Genomic DNA, 24,676 nt, shown 5'->3' on the forward strand with positions numbered 1-24,676 from the left:
CCGCTTTGGGCTAGCGTGGGGACTATAGCCCAAGCCCTTTCGTGCTTGAGAGGAGGCCTGTACCCAGTAGTGGGACGTGTATATAGGCTGAATCTCCTTGGATATCACGGGCCTATAATCCCGGTTTTTTGATAGGCTTGCGTGGGGACACATCCAACACGTAGAGGCCCCTTGGAGAGCTTTAATGTCATGTAGAACGCCTGCTGGAACCCGTTCACAGGTGCAACAATAGACACCCATGAACCGGTCTGAGCAGGCATTGGGACTATTGTAGCAAAAGTGAATAGTATACCGGTCTATGGATTGAAGTTTGGGTGGACAATGAGATTGGGCTATTGTAAAGAGTTCGAACACCTGCCATAACAATGCTAACACACGTTATCGAGGCAGGTGGTGACTTGCCGCTGACTAGATGGGCCCCTGAAACTGCCGTCGTGAAGACGACCAGGGGCAACATCGGCTGAATTATTATTATTTTTCATACACGTTTTAATAAACGGAATTTCGAGAATGCTTGTAAGGGTCTAGCGAGAAAATAATTTCTATTCCATTTACTTTAAGATGTCCACAGAAAAGGCGCATTAATCTTAATTCATATAAAAAAATCTTAAAGAAAAATACTCAACCAAGTAGTATTTTCAATATATTAAGAACGGGTCACTCACGTATTTTAAGTCGAAAAACGCTCGACATGTTTCACTCCGTACCGAGGAGTGTCATCAGGAGCTTGCGTTTACGGTTTGCGTTTGCAAGTAGCATTTTAACCAATTTTTTTCTTTGTTCCAGATCAACAAAGCTAAAGTCCTTCTGGACGTCTGTGTCAGATGAGCCGCTGCCAGCCCTGGACTTTCTGTCAGCCGCCCTTCTGTCAGCCGAGTACGAGCGAGCCCTGGGGCGGGCCCTAGCCATGCCGGAGTGCCGACTGGTGCCTTTCTTTGGGGCCTTTCTGAGGGAATTGAGGTCAGTCACTTATTACTTGATACACTTGCTTGATATACTGCTCTGGAGACCTCGGCTGGGAAGCCGGAGGGACGGAAAACCAGGAGCCAGATGGTTGGACGATCTGGCATAGAACCGCCGCATACAGAACAACATGGAAATCCATGAAAGAGTGGAGTTCAGCAGTGGACGCAAATATGCTGAGAAGAAGAGAAGAGAAGATACTTGCTTTCTTACTACTGTGTGTGTTACTAAGTGGATCTTGGCCCCCGACATCAAAGATCACCATGTCTCTCTGGCTCTGCTGTCTCCTGTACCTACGTATTAGTTGCTATAGATCAGGGCTCTCCAAACCCCGGCCCGCGAAGCGTTCCAATCCGGCCCGCCGACAGCGTTCCAATCCGGCCCCCGCCAGCCAGGCTTCAGGGCTTCAGCCCTAACAGCAGTAACCAGATATTTCCCCCCCCCCCGCCTCCCTCCCGACGGTGGCCCGTGCAAAAGTTTCTGGGCACAATATGGCCCTCAGGTAAAAAGATAGTCCTTCTGGACGTCTGTGTCTGCCAGCCATGGATTTTCTGTCAGCCGCCCTTCTGTCAGCTGAGTACGAGCGAGCCCTGGGGCGAACCCTAGCCATGCCGGAGTGCCGACTGGTGCCTTTCTTTGGAGCCTTTCTGAGGGAATTGAGGTCAGTTACTTAGTTGATATACTTGCTTACGTATGGCGCGACGATCCGAAGTGGACCTTGGCCCCAGACTCAAAGACCGCCATGTTTCTCTGTCCAAAGCCGTTTCTATCCAGGAAGAGTTCGTCAAGGTCTTGCACTTGGTCTCTCCAGCGGTACCTAGGACGTCCAGTATGTGATTAATAGATGCTATATGTAGATCAACAAAGCTAGTCCTTCTGGACCTCTGTAATGGTGACAGTCCATTTCCAACGACAGCTGCACTACTGTTCATTTTACTATGGAAATTGACAATGACAGCGACGCGTTCAGTACCGGTAGTGCAGCTGCAGTTAGAAATGGAATGTTACCATAATACTCTGTATCAGACGTAGTGTTCCGTTACAAAGGTTAGTTGCTTTAGTCTACCATTAATCTCAACTGTATTTATAATAATTGTTTTGCAAATCACGAGTTGACAGTTCTAAGCCAACTACTATATAAATGTACTTAGGTATGCTTTATAAAACATACGTGGTGACATTTTATTACCTGTATTTTTAAGCGTATTAAGGGTAATCCCATTGTTTGTTCACTTTGAACCACATAATATATTCTCACAACGTACGGCTTAGCGTCAAAAACCCGGACAAGCGTGGTCTCGACTCGCGCACGAAGGGTTCTACACCATTACGCAAAAAACGGCAAAAAAATCACTGTTTTTGTATGGGCGCCCAACTTAAATATTTATTTTATTGTGTTTTTAGTAGGTATTTGTTATTATAGCGACAACAAAAATACATCATCTGTGAAAATTTCAACTGCCTAGCTATCACGGTTCATGAGATACAGCCTGGTGACAGATAAACAGACGGACGGACAGCGGAGTCTTAGTAATAGGGTCCCGTTTGTACCCTTTGGGTACGGAACCCTAACAACCATAATAGAGCTACTAAGTAAAGGTATTAAGTACAAAGCCGCTCCTACATATGTATTTAAACGTAATTCATTGAATACCCACCTATTTTGTCACTAAATTGCCGAACAAAAACTCGTTCAATTTTATTCCGCATTTCCGAGAAATAAAGTGCCTACTCAATTAAAACACAATAACCTGAAGCTCATACAATTATATACTTTATTTCCAAGCAATAAAGTACATATTCAAACTAGTTATGTGTTCTAAATAACGGCCGCTTAGCCATACAAACGTAGTCCCCATTTTGCTATCTGGATATTGACATTATGGAAAATATTTTTACACAATTTAATATTCCCCTATGTTTGTTTTTTTTTCGTTTTTCATGTGTTATAATATTTAGAATTTAGATTTAGCTTTTAATTTTTATATTTTTCCTTATCATCCTACTGACTGCGCCATGTCAGGAGATATACAGGGCCGGCCAAAACATAAGTGCATTCCCATTGCATTTTCACGACCGGTCTGACCTAGTGGGTAGTGGCCCTGCCTATGAAGCCGATGGTCCCGGGTTCGAATCCTGGTAAGGGCATTTATTTGTATGATGACACAGATATTTGTTCCAGAGTCATGGTTGTTTTCTATGTATTTAAGTATTTATATATTACATATATCGTTGTCTGAGTACCCACAACACAAGCCTTCTTGAGCTTACCGTGGGGCTTAGTCAATTTGTGTAAAAATGTCCTATATTTTTTTTTTGCCAGTGAGGTTTTGGGATTATATTGAGCAACTTTTACTATGGGACCAACCCCGAAATCAAGAAAAAAAACCGGCTGATTCATACTTTTTGGTTGGGCCATTTTCAACGGGAGGGTAATATTTTTCACGATTTCGGGGTTAGTCAGAAATCAGGAGGGGCATAGCTTGAAAGTTAAATATACATCTGTTTTTTTTATTTCGTAAAATCAGGTAGCTATAGTCCTTAAGTACAACTATGGTCCAGGTTTTTAACGTTGATTCCTAACGAGCCTATATGCATTGTACTCGTTACATTTATTATGAAGCTTAGATATTGTTGAATGTAGTCAATTACTACATTACTACTAGCAAAAAGAATAGATAGTATAGAGGGGTCCTGTCATTGTCAATTTTGTAGTCACCATAGACTTATAATATATAGAGACGGTGTCTCAGCGAGCTGTCACTGTTGCCACTTTTGTTTAGTGTACGATTAACAATGAGGCCCACGTTGCTGTAGCCATGTCGATAAAGTCATATCAATAAACTATCGACATTTCTTGCAATTTTAATTTTACTTCAAATGCTTAACGATACCTAAAATGACCAAAAACGCGTTTATTCTTTATTGTGGTTATCATTTCACAATTTTATAGTCACGCCCCAGCAGGAAACCAAGGGAAAGTTCAGATATTTAATTAAAATACATAAATACCTCCTAAAATAGGTGTTCCTCAATAATTGAATTATAATATAATATATTCATTATCCATTAGCATTTCAATTATGTTTATGTTTAACGAAGATATTGAAGCTTCAATTAATCGCTATTTCGTTCCGCTGTGTAGCGTTTATCGATATATAACATGATTAAAATCGACTTTTCACATCCCTAAAAGAGCACACATATACGCTTTTACGCACACATACACAGCCTGGGCGCATCAAGAAAGGCAACACTTGATTTGAAGTCCACCTTGTCAACAGTATGGTTGTCTTTTTTTGACAAACGGCATTTTTAAAAGAGCGAGGAGAGAGAAATGATACTAGTTGCTGCGCCGTGAAAGAGAACAGAAAACGTTGGGCCCTTGGTAGTCACGGTACATTTACTGCCATCTATCGACACACGATTAAAACTTAAAATAAAATTGAAAATGTATAAATTAATCAAAATATGTTTACGGATAAATTATTTTTATTTTTTACTGTTTCATACTGACCCATGTTCTTTCACTGATATGTGTTAAAATTGTTGAATATCAAACGGTGTCGTCAACGCCATCTAGCCGAGAATAGGCCAAAGGTATAAATTTTAATGGCGCCATCTATTCGAGAATGACTTTTCCTTGGCCGCCCGAGGCACGTTTTTTTCTTAGACTTTATTTATCTTATACGGAGTTATATATATCTCTGCTACTAGTAACGTTTAGTTTTTATAGTTGCCCAATTTCACGGTAGATGTCGCTGTTCGCGCTATTAAGATTTTTCCACCGACCCGTATATAGTCAATTTGGTTTCGGAATAAATGAGTATTAAGTTGTCAAGAAAGTGTTTCATTACAAAAGGTAGGGTATTTAGGGTTCTCAAGGGTCGGCAACGCTTAATAAGTGGCTCCTGTGGTGTTGCTTATGTCCATGGGCGACGATGACCGCTTCCCATCAGGCGGCTCGTCTGCTCGTTTGCTGACTATTACATTAAAAAAAAAGGTAGGAAGTGCAGTGCAAGTTTAGTGAGTGAACAGATACACTAATGCTCTTTTTATTAGATACTCAATATAATTTGAAAAATACTTATACATATTTTACAAAAAACTTGAATTTCAGCCATATTTGGAAGTTGTGGACTAAAGTTACCTGATTTTACGGTTCCAAACTGTCAATATCCAGAGAGTAAAATGGGAACTACGTTTGTATAGAAAAGCGGCCGTCCACTTTCCCCTTAATAATTAGCGTAATATGTGTAGTGAGGCAGCGAGTGGGGAATTAATAAAATACGATTGTCGGGGGTTGATTAATATGTACACGGAGGGGTTAATACCACCTCCATACTGTAAAGGTCAATTCAGTTACGCTCGGTTTTCAAGGATAGCGGTGCCGTCATATAGCGGCCGTCTCCATACAAAATAATACGGCTAAATATGGATGTCGTAGTATTTTGTGTGGAGACGACCGCTAATGCTCTGGTTTCCTAGGATACTGGTGCTGTCATATAGCGGCCGTCTCCATACAAAATAATACGGCTAATTATGGATGTCGTAGTATTTTGTATGGAGACGGCCGCTATATGACGGCACCGCTATCTTAGGAAACCAGAGCTTTACGAATAGCTGCCCAATACGAACAATGTTTAAAAGATGTGACGGAGATACGATACCGATCTGTTAGTGTCATAAAATATATTTCTTTATCCAAAACGTCACTTATGACACTGACATATCGGTATCGTATAGCTGTCGCATCTTTTAAGAATTGTTCGAATTGGGCCGCAAATTTCAAATACAAGAGTTGTTGTCCCATGACGGTCTTACCAAACAAAAAAAACCGGGCAAGTGCGAGTCGGACTCGCGCACGAAGGGTTCCGTACCATAAAGCAAAAAAAAAACGGAAAAAATGCAAAAAGAAAACGGTCACCCATCCAAGTACTGACCACGCCCGACGTTGCTTAACTTTGGTCAAAAATCACGTTTGTTGTATGGGAGCCCCACTTAAATCTTTATTTTATTCTATTTGTAGTATTTGTTGTTATATCGGCAACAGAAATACATCATCTGTGAAAATTTCAACTGTCTAGCTATCACGGTTTGTGAGATACAGCCTGGTGACAGACAGACGGACAGACGGACGGACAGCGAAGTCTTAGTAATAGGGTCCCGTTTACCCTTTGGGTACGGAACCCTAAAAATATACGGTCTTACCCTCATTGACCATTTTTTACATCTACTATTACCTCTTCTACCTCGGTTTTATATTTTAGCAACAGCTCTATATAAATATCGCCAGAATAAACTATAGGGCTGCCACCGGCCTTCCTATTTGTTATTTTTTGCATCGAGACAGCCCTACGCGTCTCACTGACACCGCCAGTTATAGTCCGACAAGAAATTGTATATACCTATACTCTGTATCTTTAGGTAAGTATAGTTCGTTTTTTTTAGCATTAGAAAGAACTTGCAAGAAGGTAAGCGATCTTGACACGTCTTTTAATTGAAAAACGCTTTTTAAAATTCAAAAACTATTACTTATGAAAGCAGGAGAATATAAATGATCATATTTGATTCATAATTGTTACATATTTGCCGCAACTTATTTTTAAAATGTGTTTTTCAATTAAAAGACACTTCAAGATTGTTTACCTAATTTCTAATGCTAAAAAAAACGAACTATAGGTATAGTAAACAAAATCTACCCTCAAATGGCTTCTTAAGCCAGTTGAGGGTAGATCAAAAGATTACATGAACAAATAATGTAGGTAGGTTAAAGTTAGGTCGTTCAGTGACTGATCCAGGCGGTTTTGTATTTGGTTGGTTAGCCAGTAAATGTTATAACTACCCGAAAATTTACAAATTGTTTGTTTACTTTTATATAAATACCTAAAGATACAGAGTATAGTGAGGCATAAAATAGTAAAAATGAAATAAACAGGAACTTAAAAAATTCCATAAGTGGGTCAAACAGATCACTGTGTTACGTTCTTTCCTGTGGACATACACAAAGTTAAGGGCTATAAAGGTTAATTTTCTTATTTAACCCTAACCCACGTAAAAAGGTCCTCCTTTTATTTACAGAACTATGATAAAATCATTACTTACATGCCCACAAGCTGTTAACTATTGCCCACAGGGGAGAAAAATGTACAGTTCGCGCGAACACGCTAGTTTTCTCTCCTGTTTGACCCAAGTACTAAATTGTAGTGGTATTTAAGCATTTTAAGTCAAAAATGTGACAGTTACGTAGGAAGAAATAGTAGAAAATATTGAGGACGCCACTCAGTATTTTCTACTATTTCTTGTCAGACTATACCACAGTACAGTCGACTTCAAAGATATGTTTACACTTTTGCACCTTATAGACCGGGAGATAGTGACACATTTTACTGGGTCATTTGTACCAGTATGGCGGTTCGTCAGGGGTCTAAGTACGTAATGAACGAAATAAAAATGATGGTCATAGCGCTGGTACCGGCGGCCCAATCGCGTGGGCGTTAGTCGAACGTGTCGGATAAAATACGAGTGTCGAACGATTTGTTCCACAAAAATCCTCGTATTTTTCGATAGTCCATAAAAAAGAAGTAGACGGTAGTGTAATGCCATACTTCTCCGGTGTGACTTACAGCCCGCCATACTGAGGCGAACACATTAATTAAAAATAAACAATTCAATCATTTGTGCCAAGCTAATTTTTGCACAGGTGATCATCGTCGAGCAGCCATTCATGGACATCACCATGCCATACTTTTCGGATGGTTCCAAATGGCCGCCATACCGCCGCAAAGGAGTAAATTTTTTATTGCTAAACGATTTGAATGACAATTAAGATCTTTCGTGTCAATATTTATTTAAATTAGCAATATAATGGAACCCAAACATCACGTATTTTAGCTTACTTGTACTTTACCGCGTTTAGGGTCCAGTACTACTCGGTTGAGCAATTTTTATGAACCCCAATCAGAACCCCTAAACTGAACATCTAAGATTCCAAACAAAGTAACACAATGTTACCGATGCAATAATTTGTTTGTAAAATAGTAAATTCCTTTTTATAAATAAACACGCTAAGATAATTTATTTATTGGTAACCATACTCCTACGATTTAAAAAAGTACATTTCTTTACTTTTTTTACATACATACTAATAATATAAATATTAAATAAATATTATAGGACATTCATACACAGATTGACTAAGTCCCACAGTAAGCTCAAGAAGGCTTGTGTTGTGGGTACTCAGACAACGATATATATAATATACAAATACTTAAATACATAGAAAGCACCCATGACTCAGGAACAAATATCTGTATCATCATACAAATAAATGCCCTTACTGGGATTCGAACCCAGGACCATCGGCTTCGCAGGCAGGGTCACTACCCACTAGGCCAGACTGGGCGTCAAAACGCGCTACAAGACGCGCTAGTAAAAAGTGGCAACATTGTCTTACTTTTTTTAAATCTAATTACGATTTTCAGTTTAGTGCAAACGTCTTTTTGTAAGGGATTTAGAATTTTCAAAAGTTAATAGTTCAATAGTTCAATTTCAGTTTTGACACTTCGGTGACGTGGCGTCTCTGTGACAGCTTTTGTGTTTGACATGGCGTCGACCAGGTTAAATAGAAATCTGTGTCACGCACATAATGTTCTAGACATTATTTTCTTTAGGGTTTCGTACCCAAAGGGTAAAAACGGGTATTAATCAGACTCCACTGTCCGTCTGTCTATCACCGGGCTGTATCTCATGAACCGTGATAACTAGACAGTTGAAATTTTCTCTGATGATGTATTTCTGTTGCCGCTATAACAACAAATACCTACTAAAAACAGGATAAAATAAGTATTTAAGAGGGGTTTATACAACAAACGTGATTTTTTTACCGTTTTTTGCTTATGTTACGGAACCCTTCGTGCGCGAGTCCGACTCGCACTTGACCAGTTTTTATTGGTTTTCTAAGTCGCTCATTACACTCTAAATTCTAAATTAGAATCACAGAATCTCTTTTCAGACACCTTCAAATTAAAAACGACTCACGCTTGACGGTGCTTAAAGAGTCATGACTTTCAAGGGTCATTAACTTGATGCTTCAAACTTGATTACATATATTTTGGGGCTGAAAATCATTATTTACTTACTAGACTTAGGGTCCAGTGCCCGACACAGCTCCAATAATCGACATTGTCAAACATAATGTCATAGCAATAAAGTTGACAGCAAGGTGTCGAATATTGGGTCTTAACATGTCGATTATTGGGGTGTTTACGCGATACGACCTTCAAACCTTCAAGAAAAGAGCGTACTCCCATCTTAAATGCCGGCAACGCGCTGGCGACCCTTCTGGTGTTGCGGGTGTCCATGGGCGGCGGTAATCGCTTACCGTCAGGTGATCCGTCTGCTCGTTTGCATCCTATTTCATAAAAAAAATGTGTTTTATGGGTTTTCGTGTAATTTGTCGAGAGAAGTGAAGAAACATGATGACGACATTGACGACTGGTCTGGCCTAGTGGGTAGTGACCCTGCCTGTGAAGCCGATGGTCCTGGGTTCAAATTCCAGTAAGCATTTATTTGTGCGATGCATTTATATGAAAGCAGAAGAATATAAATGATCGTATTAGATTCATAATTGTTACATATTTGCCGTGAATTATTTTATAAACGTGTTTTTCAATTAAAAGACACATCAAGATTGTTTACCTTTTTTCTAATGCTAAAAAGAAAGAACTGCATTTGTTTCAATTTTTGAACCTTACCCAAAAGGCTTGGGTAATACTAGTTATACCCGGGTAAACTTAAGTTTAATCAAGTTTAATCAACCTTCTAACATTACCCGTAACATATATATGTATATAAGCATTTTACATCAAAAATGTGACAGTTACGTAGGAAGTAGCGCCCTCAATTATTTTCTACAATTTCTTGTCGGACTATGACTAGAATAATTACACAGCGGCACGTACTTTACTTAAATAATAATAAATAAATTTGTTACAGAGAGATCCTGGCCGCGAGTCCGTCTCTCACCGGGACCCATTCGGTAGCGCAGACCCCTACGCATCACCGGAGAGAGTTTAAGCGAGAATCTACTAAAGAGTCTGAGAGGTAAGTAGAACTCTTAGCTTTCACTCGTTAATTTGTTCATATCATCGTCATCATCATCATTATCACCCCAAACTTTTTGCATAGACTTTTCCTAGGTTAGTTGCATAAATCTCATAAATCTCTGTTTTGACATTTTGCTGGGACATCACTTATCCGCGACCACTTCCAGTAAAGTTGTATCCAGACTAGACAATTTTTGGCCAATCTGATGAAATTCTTCGATCGAACAGGGCCGTGCGGACGCAAATACCAATTTGATTCCCCGATCACATCAGCAGGTGCGGACACAAAAATGCCAATTTTCATAGTAGAATGCAAATTGGTGATTTAATTTGTGTACGTGTGGACGCTAGATGAGATTGGCCAATTATTTTCCTGAACAAATCGACTGATTTCGTCAGTCCCGTCTGGTTACCCCTTAAAACCTGCATTGAAACGTCGGAAATAAAGGTAACAAATTAAATTTGAGATAGGCCCAGTTCTTATTATCATCATCATCATCATCTCAGCCATAAGACGTCCACTGCTGAACATAGGCCTCCCCCTTTGGGGGATGAATGCCATAATCGCCACGCTTGGCATGCGGGTTGGCGATCGCAGTCGAGTACACCGAATTTGAGGGACGCTGCTGCCCGTCCACTGGTGGTCTTGGACGTAGTTTAAGGACATACCCGGGTCCGGGGTTAATATATTATCATCATAATGATCTATATCAAGGCCTACAGAGATAGCTGACCCCCCCCCCTACAAGCAAGTTTATATGCAGGGTGGTAGTCTGCAACTTAGCAACTTACTCTACATAAGTATCGAGATTTTCATTCATTAGCAGGAGCAGGCGTGACTCACACCGCGATTTCGTCGCTTTGCTACAGGTAGCTAAAAGTACATCCGTTCGACCCCAATTTTGGGGTTTGCCATAAGCCGCGCGTGGCGCTGTCGCCGCCTAGCGGCCATATCTGTGCTGATCGTGACAGACGCGTTTTGTTAGAGAGTGAGTCTTCTGTACCTAGTACTATTATTTATTCTGTGGCAGGAGCAAGAGTTTTAAACTTTAAAAAACCATTAACGTTCGGTTTGCATATTACCGCACACCTTATCACTTTTTAAAAACTTTTATTTTTCTTGCAGGGGCTCCTTAAAAAGGGATCCGACGAGAAGAGAAAGCGGCAAGCGGATAGACCAGGGGACCACGACCAGTCCCTTAAGGGACAGTGCGAAAAGGGACCCACGGGCGAGCGAAGCTAGTAGGCAAGTGGTATGTACTCGTATTTAAGTTTAATACGTTGATTGCCAAGCCAAAAATGGCGAACATACCGAGATGGCCAACGAATGTCGAATAGGTAAATCCCGTCTCTAGTGGCCAAAACTAATGCCATAGCCCATAAGCCAATACGCTACGACCACCATTTTGCGGCGCGAACAAAATTGTAAGGCTTTATCACGCGACATCGCGTTATCGGCCACAGGGTAATGAAATGAAAAAATGAAAATGAAAATGAAAACATTTATTTTCAGGCAACTATTGGCCCATAGATAAATACCTTAAAACTAGCATACATATTATTACAAAATGTATCTTAAAACTAAAAACACAATTATGGTTGCGACGCAGTTCGCAACCCCGCAGTGTCAGGGAGCCGGCCGCGGAACCGCCGGAACTTGACACCCTTCGGCCAAAACTCCTCCTTGGTGAAGGTCGCTAGATGTTCAGTCGGAACGCTCAGCACAAAAGAATTAAAATTCACACTGTGTCGAGATTCCAACTTCACGACCCTCAGGATGAATCCGGACTTGACTCGAACATACTTCACGATCTCCTCGACCTTCGTAAGGAGGTAATGGACTGTATCGCGCGACGTCGCGTGATGTGGCAATCAACGTGTTAAGATTCAAGTGGATTCAGCCAGCAGAATTTTTGAAATATTGTAACGCTTTTTTAGATCATATAATACGGTTGCCAAAAATATGAATAGAACTGCCGTATTCGAACTTCAAGATATTCACAAGAGACGACACGTACTAGATCCATTCTAGATACGTTGTAGTTTAGATATCAACTAGTTCTCTTTTGCAGCGCAATTCGGGAAACCAATATCACTTTTAGGAAGTGGAAGTCATTCAGAATCTCCAGTAAGAGAGTATCTATCTCCAGAATCGCGCAAATGTCAAATTTGACTGGTTAGATCTTAAACATATCGTTATCGTATCTTGGTGATGTCTAAAAGATGTCTATTTCATAATCCGATCGGGCCCTGTGTTTAAGATTCAAGTGGATTCAGCCAGCAGAGTTTTTGAAATATTGTAACGCATTTTCAGATCACAATACCTACGGTTTCGAAAAAATATGAATAGCAATCTTAAGGCCTGACTCTATAGTTCGTTTATTTTTGCATTAGAAAAAAGGTAAACAATCTTGACGTGTATTTTTAATGAAAAACACTTTTGAAAAATAAGTCACGGCAAATATGTAACAATTATAAATCATATACGATTATTTACATTCTTTTGCTTTCATAAGTAATAGTTCGGCTTCACAAACTCAGTAACCCAATATCCATCCAAAGGGGAGTGCGTCAAGGGGATACCATTTCACCCAAGCTTTTTACGGCGGTACTGGAAGAAGTCATAAAAACGCTTGCATGGAACAAAACTGGTATCAATATCCATGGTGTCTTCTTGTCGCACCTGAGATTTGCCGACGACATTGTTTTGTTCGCCGAGACCCTGGAAGATCTCCAAAGCATGATTGAAAGCATATACCATGCTTCTTTGAAAATAGGTCTTAAGATGAATATGTCCAAGACTAAGGTTATGACGAACATCTCTAGTAAATCGATTCCAACCATTATGGTTGGGAACGAAAGACTGGAGGTGGTCGAGCAATACTTGTATCTTGGACATATTCTATCATTTGACAAAACACACCAGCAGACGGAGATCTCCAGGAGAATCCAGCTCGGTTGGGCGGCATTCAATAAATTAGCGGACATCCTGAAACCTGCTAACATTCCACAATGCCTGAAGACTCGCCTCTTTAACCAATGTGTCCTGCCCACCATGACCTATGGTGCCGAGACATGGACGCTCACTAAGGGGGCTGTGCATAAAATCCGCGTAGCACAGAGAGCCATGGAGAGCGCCATGCTCGGTATCAAGCTTCAAGATCGAGTAAGGAATGTCGAGATCCGTCGCCGCACCAAGGTGTATGACGTGGGTTTCGTCATTACCAAACTAAAATGGAATTGGGCAGGACATGTTGCTAGGCAGAGTGATGGCAGGTGGACTAAAATGTTAACAGAATGGTGGCCGCTTTCAAATGAAAGAAGCGCCTGGCGTCCGTTGGCTCGTTGGGTGGACGACATCCGGAAAATTGCGGGTCACTGCTGGATGAGATTAGCTCAGGACCGGGACAAGCGGCGCACTAGAAGAGAGGCCTATGCTCAGCAGTGGGCGATAAAGGGCTGATATGATGAAGTAATAGTTGCTGCTTTTTAAAAAGCGTTTTTCAATTAAAAGACACGTCAAGATCGCGTAGTGTTTTTTTTAATGCTAAAAAAACGAACTACTCATAGTAACTTCATCGATTTGAAACCGTTAAACTTTCATTCGATAGAAAAAATCATGAATATACCTACACATTTTTAATGCTGCGTTAGCATTAAAAATGTGTAGGTAACCCTTTGCACACAAGCTATTAACATGAAAATTGCTTCAAATGTGCGTAGTCTTTTTCGAGCGTACGTATGTATGTCCATTTCTTTGGCACGCCCTACAGCCTAAACGTATTTACGGTTTTTGACATTATGCTAATCTATTGTGAATCAAAAGATCAAAAGTCAACCATGGATGAGTGAATTTAAAATTAAATGAGGTCATCATCGATTTTCAATTTTCATATCAGTATTGACTAGTTAAGAGGAAAGGGGCGACCGGTTAACCGTGCAAACGTAGTCCCAATTTTCCTTTCTGGATTTTTTTAGGGTTCCGTACCCAAAGGGTAAAACGGGACCCTATTACTACAACTCTGCTGTCCGTCCGTCCGTTCGTCCGTCTGTCACGAGGCTGTATCTCACGAACCGTGATATATAGCTGATATACAGTTGAAATTTTCACAGATGATGTATTTCTGTTGCCGCTATAACAAGAAATACTAAAAACACTACATATCCAAAAATAATTAATAATTTTTGCACAAAGTTTTTTAAAATATGATTGCAGCTAAAAGCGTGCAATATTATAAGGGTTCCGTACCTCAAAAGGAAAAAACGGAACCCTTATAGGATCACTCGTGCATCTGTCTGTCTGTCCGTCTGTCACAGCCTATTTTCTCGGAAACTACTAGACCAATTAAGTTGAAATTTGGTACACATATGTAAATTAGTAACTCAAAGATGGACATTTTCTTTTATAATTTTAAAATATATAGGTTCGAAGTTATTTAAGAAAATAGCCAAAATATTATCATTCCCCCCTTATCTCCGAAACTACTGGGTCTAAAATTTTGAAAAATCAGAATTATTAGTTGTTCGTTGTTCAGTTGTTTTCCAATGTTCTAATAAATGCCTCTGTTCTCCTTGCACCATTTTTACATGTCTCTGTTTGGCCCGATGGTTGACTGGTAGAGAATGCCATTAGGCATTAAGTTCGCCATTTGTACATTATTTTTATGTTTTGTGCAATAAAGTTTAAATAAATAAATAAATAAAAATTAGTTCTTTACCTATAGATGACCAGAAAACCTATTAATAATGTGCTGTCAAGCGTGAGTCGGACTTATATACGGAACCCTAGAAACGGGAGTCCGACTCGCACTTAGCCGGTTTTTTTTATCTCTTCAATTCCATTTGTGAGCACCTCGGCCGCTCAGATATATCTGACGGCGACTACTGAGCGGCTATCGCGAAAACCGAAATTCGCAAATTGCGGGGATCTCTCTCTTTTACTCCAATAAAGGCGTAATTAGAGTGACAGAGAAAAATCCCCGCAATTTGCGAACTTCGATTTTCGCGGTTATAGCCCTGCACCGCCGCAGGGACATAATGTACATGTGCCTTAATTAGCTTCATTTGTGCCGATTCAATGAGCTCTTTGTATCCACTTAAATAATTAGTTCGTGAAACAGAAAACCGCAAATAACACTAGACCCTACTCATAGTGTTGTTTGACTAATTTAGTCATAGTCATAGTCATTTAGTCAGTAATTTCAACTTAATTGGTCCAGTAGTTTCCGAGAAAATATGCTGTGACCGACGGACAGACAGACAGACAGACGCACGAGTGATCCTATAAGGGATCCGTTATTGGTCCAGTAGTTTCCAAGAAAATAGGCTGTAACAGACGGACAGACAGAAGGAGGAGTGATCCTATAAGGGTTCCGTTTTGAGGTACGGAACCCTAAAAACATGCCAACACTATTTTAGGAAAGTTTATGAATAGAAATAGCGAAACTGCGACTGGTATTTATATTTATGATAGATAAAAAACTCGTTGCTTTTAGGATATGAATTTTCTCACATTTGGGCCCGTGTGGAAATATTCTTTTTAGATAACATTCTTATTTCAAAGGGATGTTCGTATATTTTTGGGTTTCCTTAGGTTCAGCTAGGTATATTTGTATGTCAAAGGCTTTCGTAATAACCGAATTTTCCACATTTATTACATTGGCAACATAAATTCGTCTATTTTCTGGATTTATTCCGTGCTTGTTGCCTTTCAAACAAAATAGTTACGGTACAAGAGTAGAAAACAGGAAATTCGAAGAGAGTGGCGATAAATTAAAACACGACCGAAGGGAGTGTTTTAAATCGACACGAGTTCATTTTCATTTTACTCGATAACCGATTTCGATTCGAAAACTATTTTACAGTACATATGGTCCTATTTTCCCGCACGCTATTTTTGCGTATATCAAAAGTTTAAAGGGTCATATGTCTCATATGTACTGTAAAACGTTGTGCAATACACGTGCGAAAACTACTTCTAAGTTCCCACTTGTAACGTAATGTACTATTGTTTCCAGTATATAGCGTCATTCGATGAGGAAGGCGAGCACGCGCCCGGCTGGCGCCGCGTCGGACCCGAAGGTCTGCTGAACCTTGAAAAGGTGTACCGCACCCAGGCCGTCATGGACCACATAGCCAGCTTCCACCAGCATCATTATGCGTTGGCGAGAAACAATACTCCTGTCTTTGGAGATTATTTAAGGTGAGAATTTATTTATGCTTTCCGAATTGCATCATAAAATACTCTAGAATCCGCTGAAGACTTCATCTAAAGTATTGGCATTGGTTTTTGGAAGCCGGTTCCACAGATAAGATATAAATAACACGCGATTTACAAACAATTCAAACGTAGTGTTGCTAACCCGCGATTTAGAATCGCGCCTTTTTCTACTGACAAGATTTGCTTGACCAAGTATATATCTGTTTTCGTACTTCCAGAGCAGCAATATCCTCATGCGACGAGCCCGTCTTCTCCCAACCCTCGCACCAGACCAGCTGGTCCTTCGAGAACGAGGCCCTGTACGAGCTGGAGGGGGGAGGGTACTGCCCTGTTCAGCCGCTACCACATGACCATGGGGTCACCATGTTTCCTCTGCAGCCGCAGCATGGAGTTTGCATGGATCGACACGTGTTGCAGGTTAGGATCTTGACTGTCTTTTCCCTAAAGATCTTTTTAAAATGCTGCTTCCTTAAAGGGGCTGTAGACGTTAGAGGTAACTGGTACTCCCCTGTTCAGCCGCTACCACATGACCATGGGGTCACCATGTTTCCTCTGCAGCCGCAGCATGGAGTTTGCATGGATCGACATGTGTTGCAGGTTAGGATCTTGACTGTCTTTTCCTTAAAGATCTTTTTAAAATGCTGCTTCCTTAAAGGGGCTGTAGACGGTAGATGGAAATGGTACTGCCCCGGTCAGCCTCTCCCTCATGAACATGAGTTCACCATGTTTCCTTTGCATCCGCACAATGGGGTTTGCATGGATCGCCATGTCTTACACGTTAAGATCTTGACTGTCTCTCCCAACCCTCGCACCAAACTAGAACGAAGCCCTGTACGAGCTAAAGGGGGGAGGGTACTACCCTGTCCAGCCGCTACCCCCTGACCCCTCTGCAGCCGCCGCAGGTATTTTTTCCACTGTTCTTTCAACCAGCTTTACAATAAATGTGCATTCAAGTGAAATGGAAAACTTTTGTCTCCGACGACTAAATGATGATTCACGTTAGACCGGTGTCCGATCCGGAGCATCCAGCGTTTACTTTTCTATAATAGATGACCGGTGATTACATGATGCTTTCCATAGAAAACGAAGCACCGGAAGCTCCGGCCCGGACCCGGCCCGGTCTAACGTGAGTCATACTTGTTACTGTACGTGTGCTGGCTTGCTAGCTAGAACCGAACTGGGGTACCTGCAGATCTTCTTATCTACCCACATGTCAATATACAGGGTGTTTGGTACATCGTTTGCCAAATTAAAACGGCAGATAGGTTGAGTCATTTGCTATTTTCCCAGGCTTAGAAATTTTTAATTTTGAGCACTTTTTTCAGCTCTTTGCCAGTTTTTCGTAAATTTCCAATTTTTACTTGCGCAGTAGTAAAAAAACCATGGATAAGTTTTTTTTCTAGGCATGAGAAGATAAGCAAGTGACTCAACCTATCTGTTATTTTAATTTGGCAAGCCATATACCAAACACCCTGTATAACAAATAACAATACATAACTGTAATATACTCGTATTTAACGCAGATCATGCATCATGGAACAGCGTGCGTGGTGGGGGACGCGGAGTGGGGCGGGACCGTCGCGCAACTGCGGCTTGAGCGCGCATGCGCGATCCTCGCATGGTGCAGGACACAGCACAGGCCTCATGTCAGTCATGGTAAGTAGTTGTTGTTACACATCATAATACATGGTGTGTCTGACCATGGGCCTTTAACTCCAGGGCTTGATTTTACTCGCTAAACTGAGCTACTGGACCTTTACTATGGGACCAACCCTAAAATCGGAGAAAATTTTTTGGCTTTTCCATAGACATCGACATCTGATCAGCCAAAATGTATGAAAAAGTAAAAAAAAAATGGGAATTTCGGGGTTGGTGCCATAATAAAAGTAGCTCAGTTTAGCGAGTAGAATCGAGCCCTGGATTTAAAGCCCCATGGTCAAACACACACTGTATTTCCTTTATTTATTTTTCTTCTTAAGTTAGGTTGTTTATAACATGAATATAAAAGTAGAATACAAAAGCACATTAAAAACAATAAAAAGTACATATAAACACATTATTATCAAAGATGGTGATGTATCACTGGTGACAGTTTCACTCTTTGGAACCCTGAATGGTCATTAACAAAAAACAATACACTCTTTTTGTTTGGGCAGTCGTGTAACAAAATGAAATTAGCTTAAAAAAAAGCAAAATATTTGTGGCAGTGAAAGAGTAGAACGCAGCTTAGCTATACTTAGTTCGTTTTTTTTAGCATTAGAAAGAACTTGCAAGAAGGTAATTAAGCGATCTTGACATGTCTTTTTATTGAAAAACGCTTTTGAATAACCAAAAACTATTACTTATGAAAGCAGAAGAATATAAATGGTCGTATTAGATTCATAATTGTTACATATCTGCCGCAACTCATTTTTAAAATTAGTTTTTCAATTAAAAGACACATCAAGATTGTTTACCTTTTTTCTAATGCTAAAAAAACGAGGTATAGCAATGTACAAATTGCAGAACATTCCCAAAAAGCGGAAACGTTCTCGAGAATGTTCTCAGAACATTACTGCAACATGGAAATTATTGTTTAAACAAGAGAATATACTTGAAATAAAGTTTAAATAGGCATAACTTAAAAGCTAAGCTAAGCTGCTTAGCTCAACTCAATCGTAATTAAAGGCTAATAAATGAACCTACTGGCAAAGATTTTAATCATTTAATTTTTCTTCTAGGAGAAACCCCATCGGAAAACGTGCAGCAGGCAGAAGTCAGTTTATCTTACAACCCCGAGGAAGTTATACCCTTGAAGTACACAGCGAATCTGGCGCATGAGAACGAAGCAGGCATCGTAGGAGAGGAGGGGTAAGTGATACGTCTATGTTGATTTCTATTCGTGAAATTCCAGAGAATTAGCATCGCTATTTAACGGGGAAATGCGGCCAGCCTGTTGGGTACACTGCCTGCTGGCGGTGAGTTGGAGGGTGTATTTTATTTGTAGGTTTTTTTTTTGTAAGTTTCTTATTAATGTGTATTTTTAGAGTAAGTGAGTTGACGAAGCCTGTTGCGGATTTTATCGTTGTAGTTTTTTGTGACGATGCCTGTAGCTGATTGTAAATTTGTGTTTACCTGACGAAGCCTGCGTTGCGGATATAAAAGTTTGGTCTCTGAATAAATTAATTTCGTGAAATTGTATCATCATTTATAGAACGTATACCTACATCACTATTTCAAAACGCGGTGGTGGCCGAGTGGATATGTCGTCCGACTTTCAATCCGGAGGTCGCGGGTTCAAATCCTCACAGGGCAGGGGCCAGTACAGCGATGTGACACCGCTACAACGCGATTGGTTGATGAGTTCGCATCTCGCGCGCGATTGGTTGATGAGTTCGCATCTCGCGCGCGATTTATTGATGAGTTCGCATCTCGCGCGCGATTTGTTGATGAGTTCGCATCTCGCGCGCGATTGGTTGATGAGTTCGCATCTCGCGCGCGATTTGTTGGTGAGTTTGCATCTCGCGCGCGATTTGTTGATGAGTTCGCGTCTCGCGCGCGATTGGTTGATGAGTTCGCATCTCGCGCGCGATTGGTTGATGAGTTCGCATCTCGCGCGCGATTTATTGATGAGTTCGCATCTCGCGCGCGATTTGTTGGTGAGTTTGCATCTCGCGCGCGATTTGTTGATGAGTTCGCGTCTCGCGCGCGATTTGTTGATGAGTTCGCATCTCGCGCGCGATTGGTTGATGAGTTCGCATCTCGCGCGCGATTGGTTGATGAGTTCGCATCTCGCGCGCGATTTATTGATGAGTTCGCATCTCGCGCGCGATTTATTGATGAGTTCGCATCTCGCGCGCGATTTGTTGATGAGTTCGCATCTCGCGCGCGATTTGTTGATGAGTTCGCATCTCGCGCGCGATTGGTTGATGAGTTCGCATCTCGCGCGCGATTTGTTGGTGAGTTTGTTACTCGCGCGCGATTTGTTGATGAGTTCGCGTCTCGCGCGCGATTTGTTGATGAGTTCGCGTCTCGCGCGCGATTTGTTGGTGAGTTTGCATCGCGCGCGCTATTGGTCGCAAATAGTTGCGTTACACTGCACGATTGGCTGGAATTGGCGTGAATGACACCGCTGAACTACTACCACGTTTATAGTGCCCGTAAGGTCAGTCCTTAGATATAGTATGAATAATTTCGGGTGAATATTTCGGGCTCGGACCCTAATCTGTGAAACAAAAGATATTGTTATTAACTCACATTATAGACGGGTTTAACGCGAATCATATTCAATTACCTTGATTTACCGACGTTTCGACACAGGTTTCACTGGTCGTGGTCGCGGCTGACTGATGTCCCAGCAAAATGTATGGACACTTACACTTTTCGTCGGGTAGATGCACAAATCTCTGTTTTGACATTTTGCTGGGACATCACATCAGTCAGCCGCGACCACGACCAGTGAAACCTGTGTCGAAACGTCGGTAAATCAAGGTAATTGAATATAATTCGCGTTAGACCAGTCTATAATGTGAGTTAATATGTATTCAAAACGCGAAAGTTTAAAATATTATAAAAGATATTGTTTCCTTTATTTAGTGGTTACAATGCTTACTGCTAATAGCCCCGACGTAAGTAACGGGAACAAACCCATTTAAAAAACAAATTTACCATTCTAACTACTCGTATATGGTTCAAATTCTTGAATCGGCCCATTCGGAGATAACACGTTTTTGTTATCTCAAAAAACAAGACCACCCTAATTGTTCTCTGAACAAGCTGTCATATGAATTTGAACCTTAATACTATCACGATAGTTGCTTTTAAACGACATGGTTGCTTTCGCACGAGCTGTAGACCGCTCTTAAAAGAAACAAAGGCTTTTATCTACGCACATATCATTAACGCTCTAAAATGCATTCAGAAACCATAGGAACTGACCAGCATTATGACAACCAATTTTACTATGAGTACTTTCTTATCTGTGGTAGTAGGTAAAATCTGTACTTTAAAGTTATAACTTTATAGATTTTTGTAAGGTTATGAGTTTAAATTTGGAACAGCTGTCAAAACTCAAGTGGGTGTCTATTCTAGTATCCATAGATATTAAAACAATTATCGATACGAAAAGTCAATTCAGTATATTTTTTTAATATAAACCGTACGACATTTTATCTCGAGTGACATGAGAATAGGGACTTCATTCGTCTGTCTATGAATTTAAAAAAAACTACAGATGCGTGACATGTGTGAAAAAAGTTTTCATTTACCGCCATTTGACGTAACAGTTTATCTTTTAATTAGTTTTAGGTATAACATTAATTTGTTTTCTCTCTTCGTTCGTTTCTTAAACCCACACTCGTGTTTTAATGCCTTTCATTATGTAGCAGTCACATAAACTACTATTGTTTAACGGATTAGCACCCGACCTCGAAAAAATCATCTAAGATCATTTATACTATATCTATGTTAATGTTTGTTAAGGTTTCTTAATTATTTATTTTGTTGACAGATTCATCGACCTCCAATGCGTGAAAGACATGCGTCTAAACGGCAAGCTCCTGGAGCCGCGGGACCTGGCGGAGCTGGCGCACACGGCTCGACGTTTCGGCCTCGACAGCGCGCACGGCACGCACGTCATCTCGCTCGTCTACGGCAGGACGTTGAGCGATAACCGGACTGTGCACTTCATGCTGCCCGCTTATTTGTATAGGTAAACTAGCTACCCGTCTTGGCTTCCTGGACCTGGGACCTGGCACGGGTTAATAAATAATTTATTTACACCAAAACCTTCCTCAAGAATCATTCTATTGACAGGTGAAAACCGCATGAAAATCCGTTCTGTAGTTTTTGAGTTTATCGCCAACAATCACACGAACAAACAAACGCGGCGAGGGACTTTGATTTATAAGGTGTAGTGATATTTGTTTGAAAAAAAATCGTGGTAGATTTTTTTTCTAGATTTTGGTAAATTTTGGTAATTTTCAGAATACTTACATGTTGTCCACGGACAAGATACTTAACTATTTAGTAAAAGGCTCAGGATAGGGACAGAACTGAATCCCAGCCAACTACTCAATCTTATGGCTCCTCTACACGATGGGCCAACGCCGGCCACTCCAAGGGACGCAGCCATGCGGCAGAATGAGATAGCCACTTGCTCCCTCTAACGCATAAATGCGTCCCTTGGAGTAGCCGGCGTTGGCCCGTCGTGTAGAGGAGCCATTACCATTTTGTTTTACTCCAAGAATGTAACAGCAACTCCTTGTCTCCAGGGTATGGGCAGTAGGCCTCCACGCGGTCATCCGAGCCCTGATGAGCCAGGCCAAGCTGGCGGACCGGAGTTTGGCCTGGCTGAAGAATAAATACACGGCGCTGTATTATGAAGACGGGTGCTGTTGTGAGCCGCTCGTCAGCGACGCTATACGGGTTAGTATTTATTCCAGCAGTTCCAGGTCTAACCAATAAATACACGGCGCTGTATTATGAAGACGGGTGCTGTTGTGAGCCGCTCGTCAGCGACGCTATACGGGTTAGTATTTATTCCAGCAGTTCCAGGTCTAACCAATAAATACACTACGCTGTATTATTAAGACGGGTGCTGCTGTGAGCCGCTCGTCAGCGACGCTATACGGGTTAGTATTTATTACAGCAGTTCCAGGTTTAATTAATAAATGCATGGCGCTACACTCTGAAGTCAAGATATTGTAAGTTATGTGTATTTTGCTTAGTATTTAGCAGTCCAGTAGTTCCAGAAGTAGTTCAGATGTAAAGAATAAATACACGGCGCTGTATTATGAGGACTGGTGCTGTGGTGAGCCGCTCGTGAGCGACGCTATACGGGTTAGTACCTATTTATTCCAGCGGTTCCAGGTTAAACCGGGAAATACACGGCACTACACTACGAGATCAATGTATTGTCAGTTAGGTGTGTTTTGCTTAGTATTTAGCAGTCCAGCAGTTCCAGAAGTATTCTAGATGTAAAGAACAAATACACGGCGCTGTATTATGAAGACGGGTGCTGTTGTGAACCGCTCGTCAGCGACGCTATACGGGTTAGTATTTATTCCAGCAGTTCCAGGTCTAACCAATAAATACACGGCGCTGTATTATGAGGACGGGTGCTGTTGTGAGCCGCTCGTCAGCGACGCTATACGGGTTAGTATTTATTCCAGCAGTTCCAGGTCTAATCAATAAATACACGGCGCTGTATTATGAGGACGGGCGCTGTTGTGAGCCGCTCGGCAGCGACGCTATACGGGTTAGTATTTATTCCAGCAGTTCCAGGTCTAACCAATAAATACATGGCGATGATATACTCCACACTACGAGATCAAGTTATGGTCCGTAAGGTGTGTTTTGGTTAATATTTAGCACTCCAGCAGTTCCAGAAGTAGTTCAGGTATAAAGAATAAATACAGGGCGCTGTATTATGAAGACGGGTGCTGTTGTGAGCCGCTCGTCAGCGACGCTATACGGGTTAGTATTTATTCCAGCAGTTCCAGGTCTAACCAATAAATACATGGCGATGATATACTCCACACTACGAGATCAAGTTATGGTCCGTAAGGTGTGTTTTGGTTAATATTTAGCACTCCAGCAGTTCCAGAAGTAGTTCAGGTATAAAGAATAAATACAGGGCGCTGTATTATGAAGACGGGTGCTGTTGTGAGCCGCTCGTCAGCGACGCTATACGGGTTAGTATTTATTCCAGCAGTTCCAGGTCTAACCAATAAATACATGGCGATGATATACTCCACACTACGAGATCAAGTTATGGTCCGTAAGGTGTGTTTTGGTTAATATTTAGCACTCCAGCAGTTCCAGAAGTAGTTCAGGTATAAAGAATAAATACAGGGCGCTGTATTATGAAGACGGGTGCTGTTGTGAGCCGCTCGTCAGCGACGCTATACGGGTTAGTATTTATTCCAGCAGTTCCAGGTCTAACCAATAAATACATGGCGATGATATACTCCACACTACGAGATCAAGTTATGGTCCGTAAGGTGTGTTTTGGTTAATATTTAGCACTCCAGCAGTTCCAGAAGTAGTTCAGGTATAAAGAATAAATACAGGGCGCTGTATTATGAAGACGGGTGCTGTTGTGAGCCGCTCGTCAGCGACGCTATACGGGTTAGTATTTATTCCAGCAGTTCCAGGTCTAACCAATAAATACATGGCGATGATATACTCCACACTACGAGATCAAGTTATGGTCCGTAAGGTGTGTTTTGGTTAATATTTAGCACTCCAGCAGTTCCAGAAGTAGTTCAGGTATAAAGAATAAATACAGGGCGCTGTATTATGAAGACGGGTGCTGTTGTGAGCCGCTCGTCAGCGACGCTATACGGGTTAGTATTTATTCCAGCAGTTCCAGGTCTAACCAATAAATACATGGCGATGACACACT

At 41.2% G+C, this 24,676-nt stretch overlaps 2 protein-coding genes across 2 annotated transcripts in view; both read left to right on the forward strand.

Moving 5' to 3' along the window:
• LOC134676589 (uncharacterized) overlaps positions 1-1,072 on the forward strand; it is a 270,423-nt gene extending 269,351 nt beyond the window's left edge. Inside the window, exon 10 of the mRNA XM_063534982.1 lies at positions 787-1,072. Coding sequence (XP_063391052.1) covers positions 787-1,072 — 286 coding nt within the window. The remainder of the gene's footprint in view (positions 1-786) is intronic.
• A 430-nt stretch (positions 1,073-1,502) lies between these two features.
• The window catches only part of LOC134676298 (1-phosphatidylinositol 4,5-bisphosphate phosphodiesterase epsilon-1-like), a 108,124-nt gene continuing 84,950 nt past the window's right edge, over positions 1,503-24,676 (forward strand). Inside the window, exons 1-9 of the mRNA XM_063534673.1 lie at positions 1,503-1,624; positions 9,961-10,068; positions 11,197-11,323; positions 16,088-16,272; positions 16,509-16,707; positions 17,814-17,946; positions 19,011-19,140; positions 21,779-21,979; positions 22,542-22,695. Of these exons, the coding sequence (XP_063390743.1) occupies positions 1,506-1,624; positions 9,961-10,068; positions 11,197-11,323; positions 16,088-16,272; positions 16,509-16,707; positions 17,814-17,946; positions 19,011-19,140; positions 21,779-21,979; positions 22,542-22,695 (1,356 nt within the window). The 5' untranslated portion in view covers positions 1,503-1,505. The remainder of the gene's footprint in view (positions 1,625-9,960; positions 10,069-11,196; positions 11,324-16,087; positions 16,273-16,508; positions 16,708-17,813; positions 17,947-19,010; positions 19,141-21,778; positions 21,980-22,541; positions 22,696-24,676) is intronic.

Source organism: Cydia fagiglandana, chromosome 24 (assembly GCF_963556715.1).
Source record: "Cydia fagiglandana chromosome 24, ilCydFagi1.1, whole genome shotgun sequence".
In the NCBI taxonomy this organism is placed as follows: Eukaryota; Metazoa; Arthropoda; class Insecta; order Lepidoptera; family Tortricidae; genus Cydia; species Cydia fagiglandana.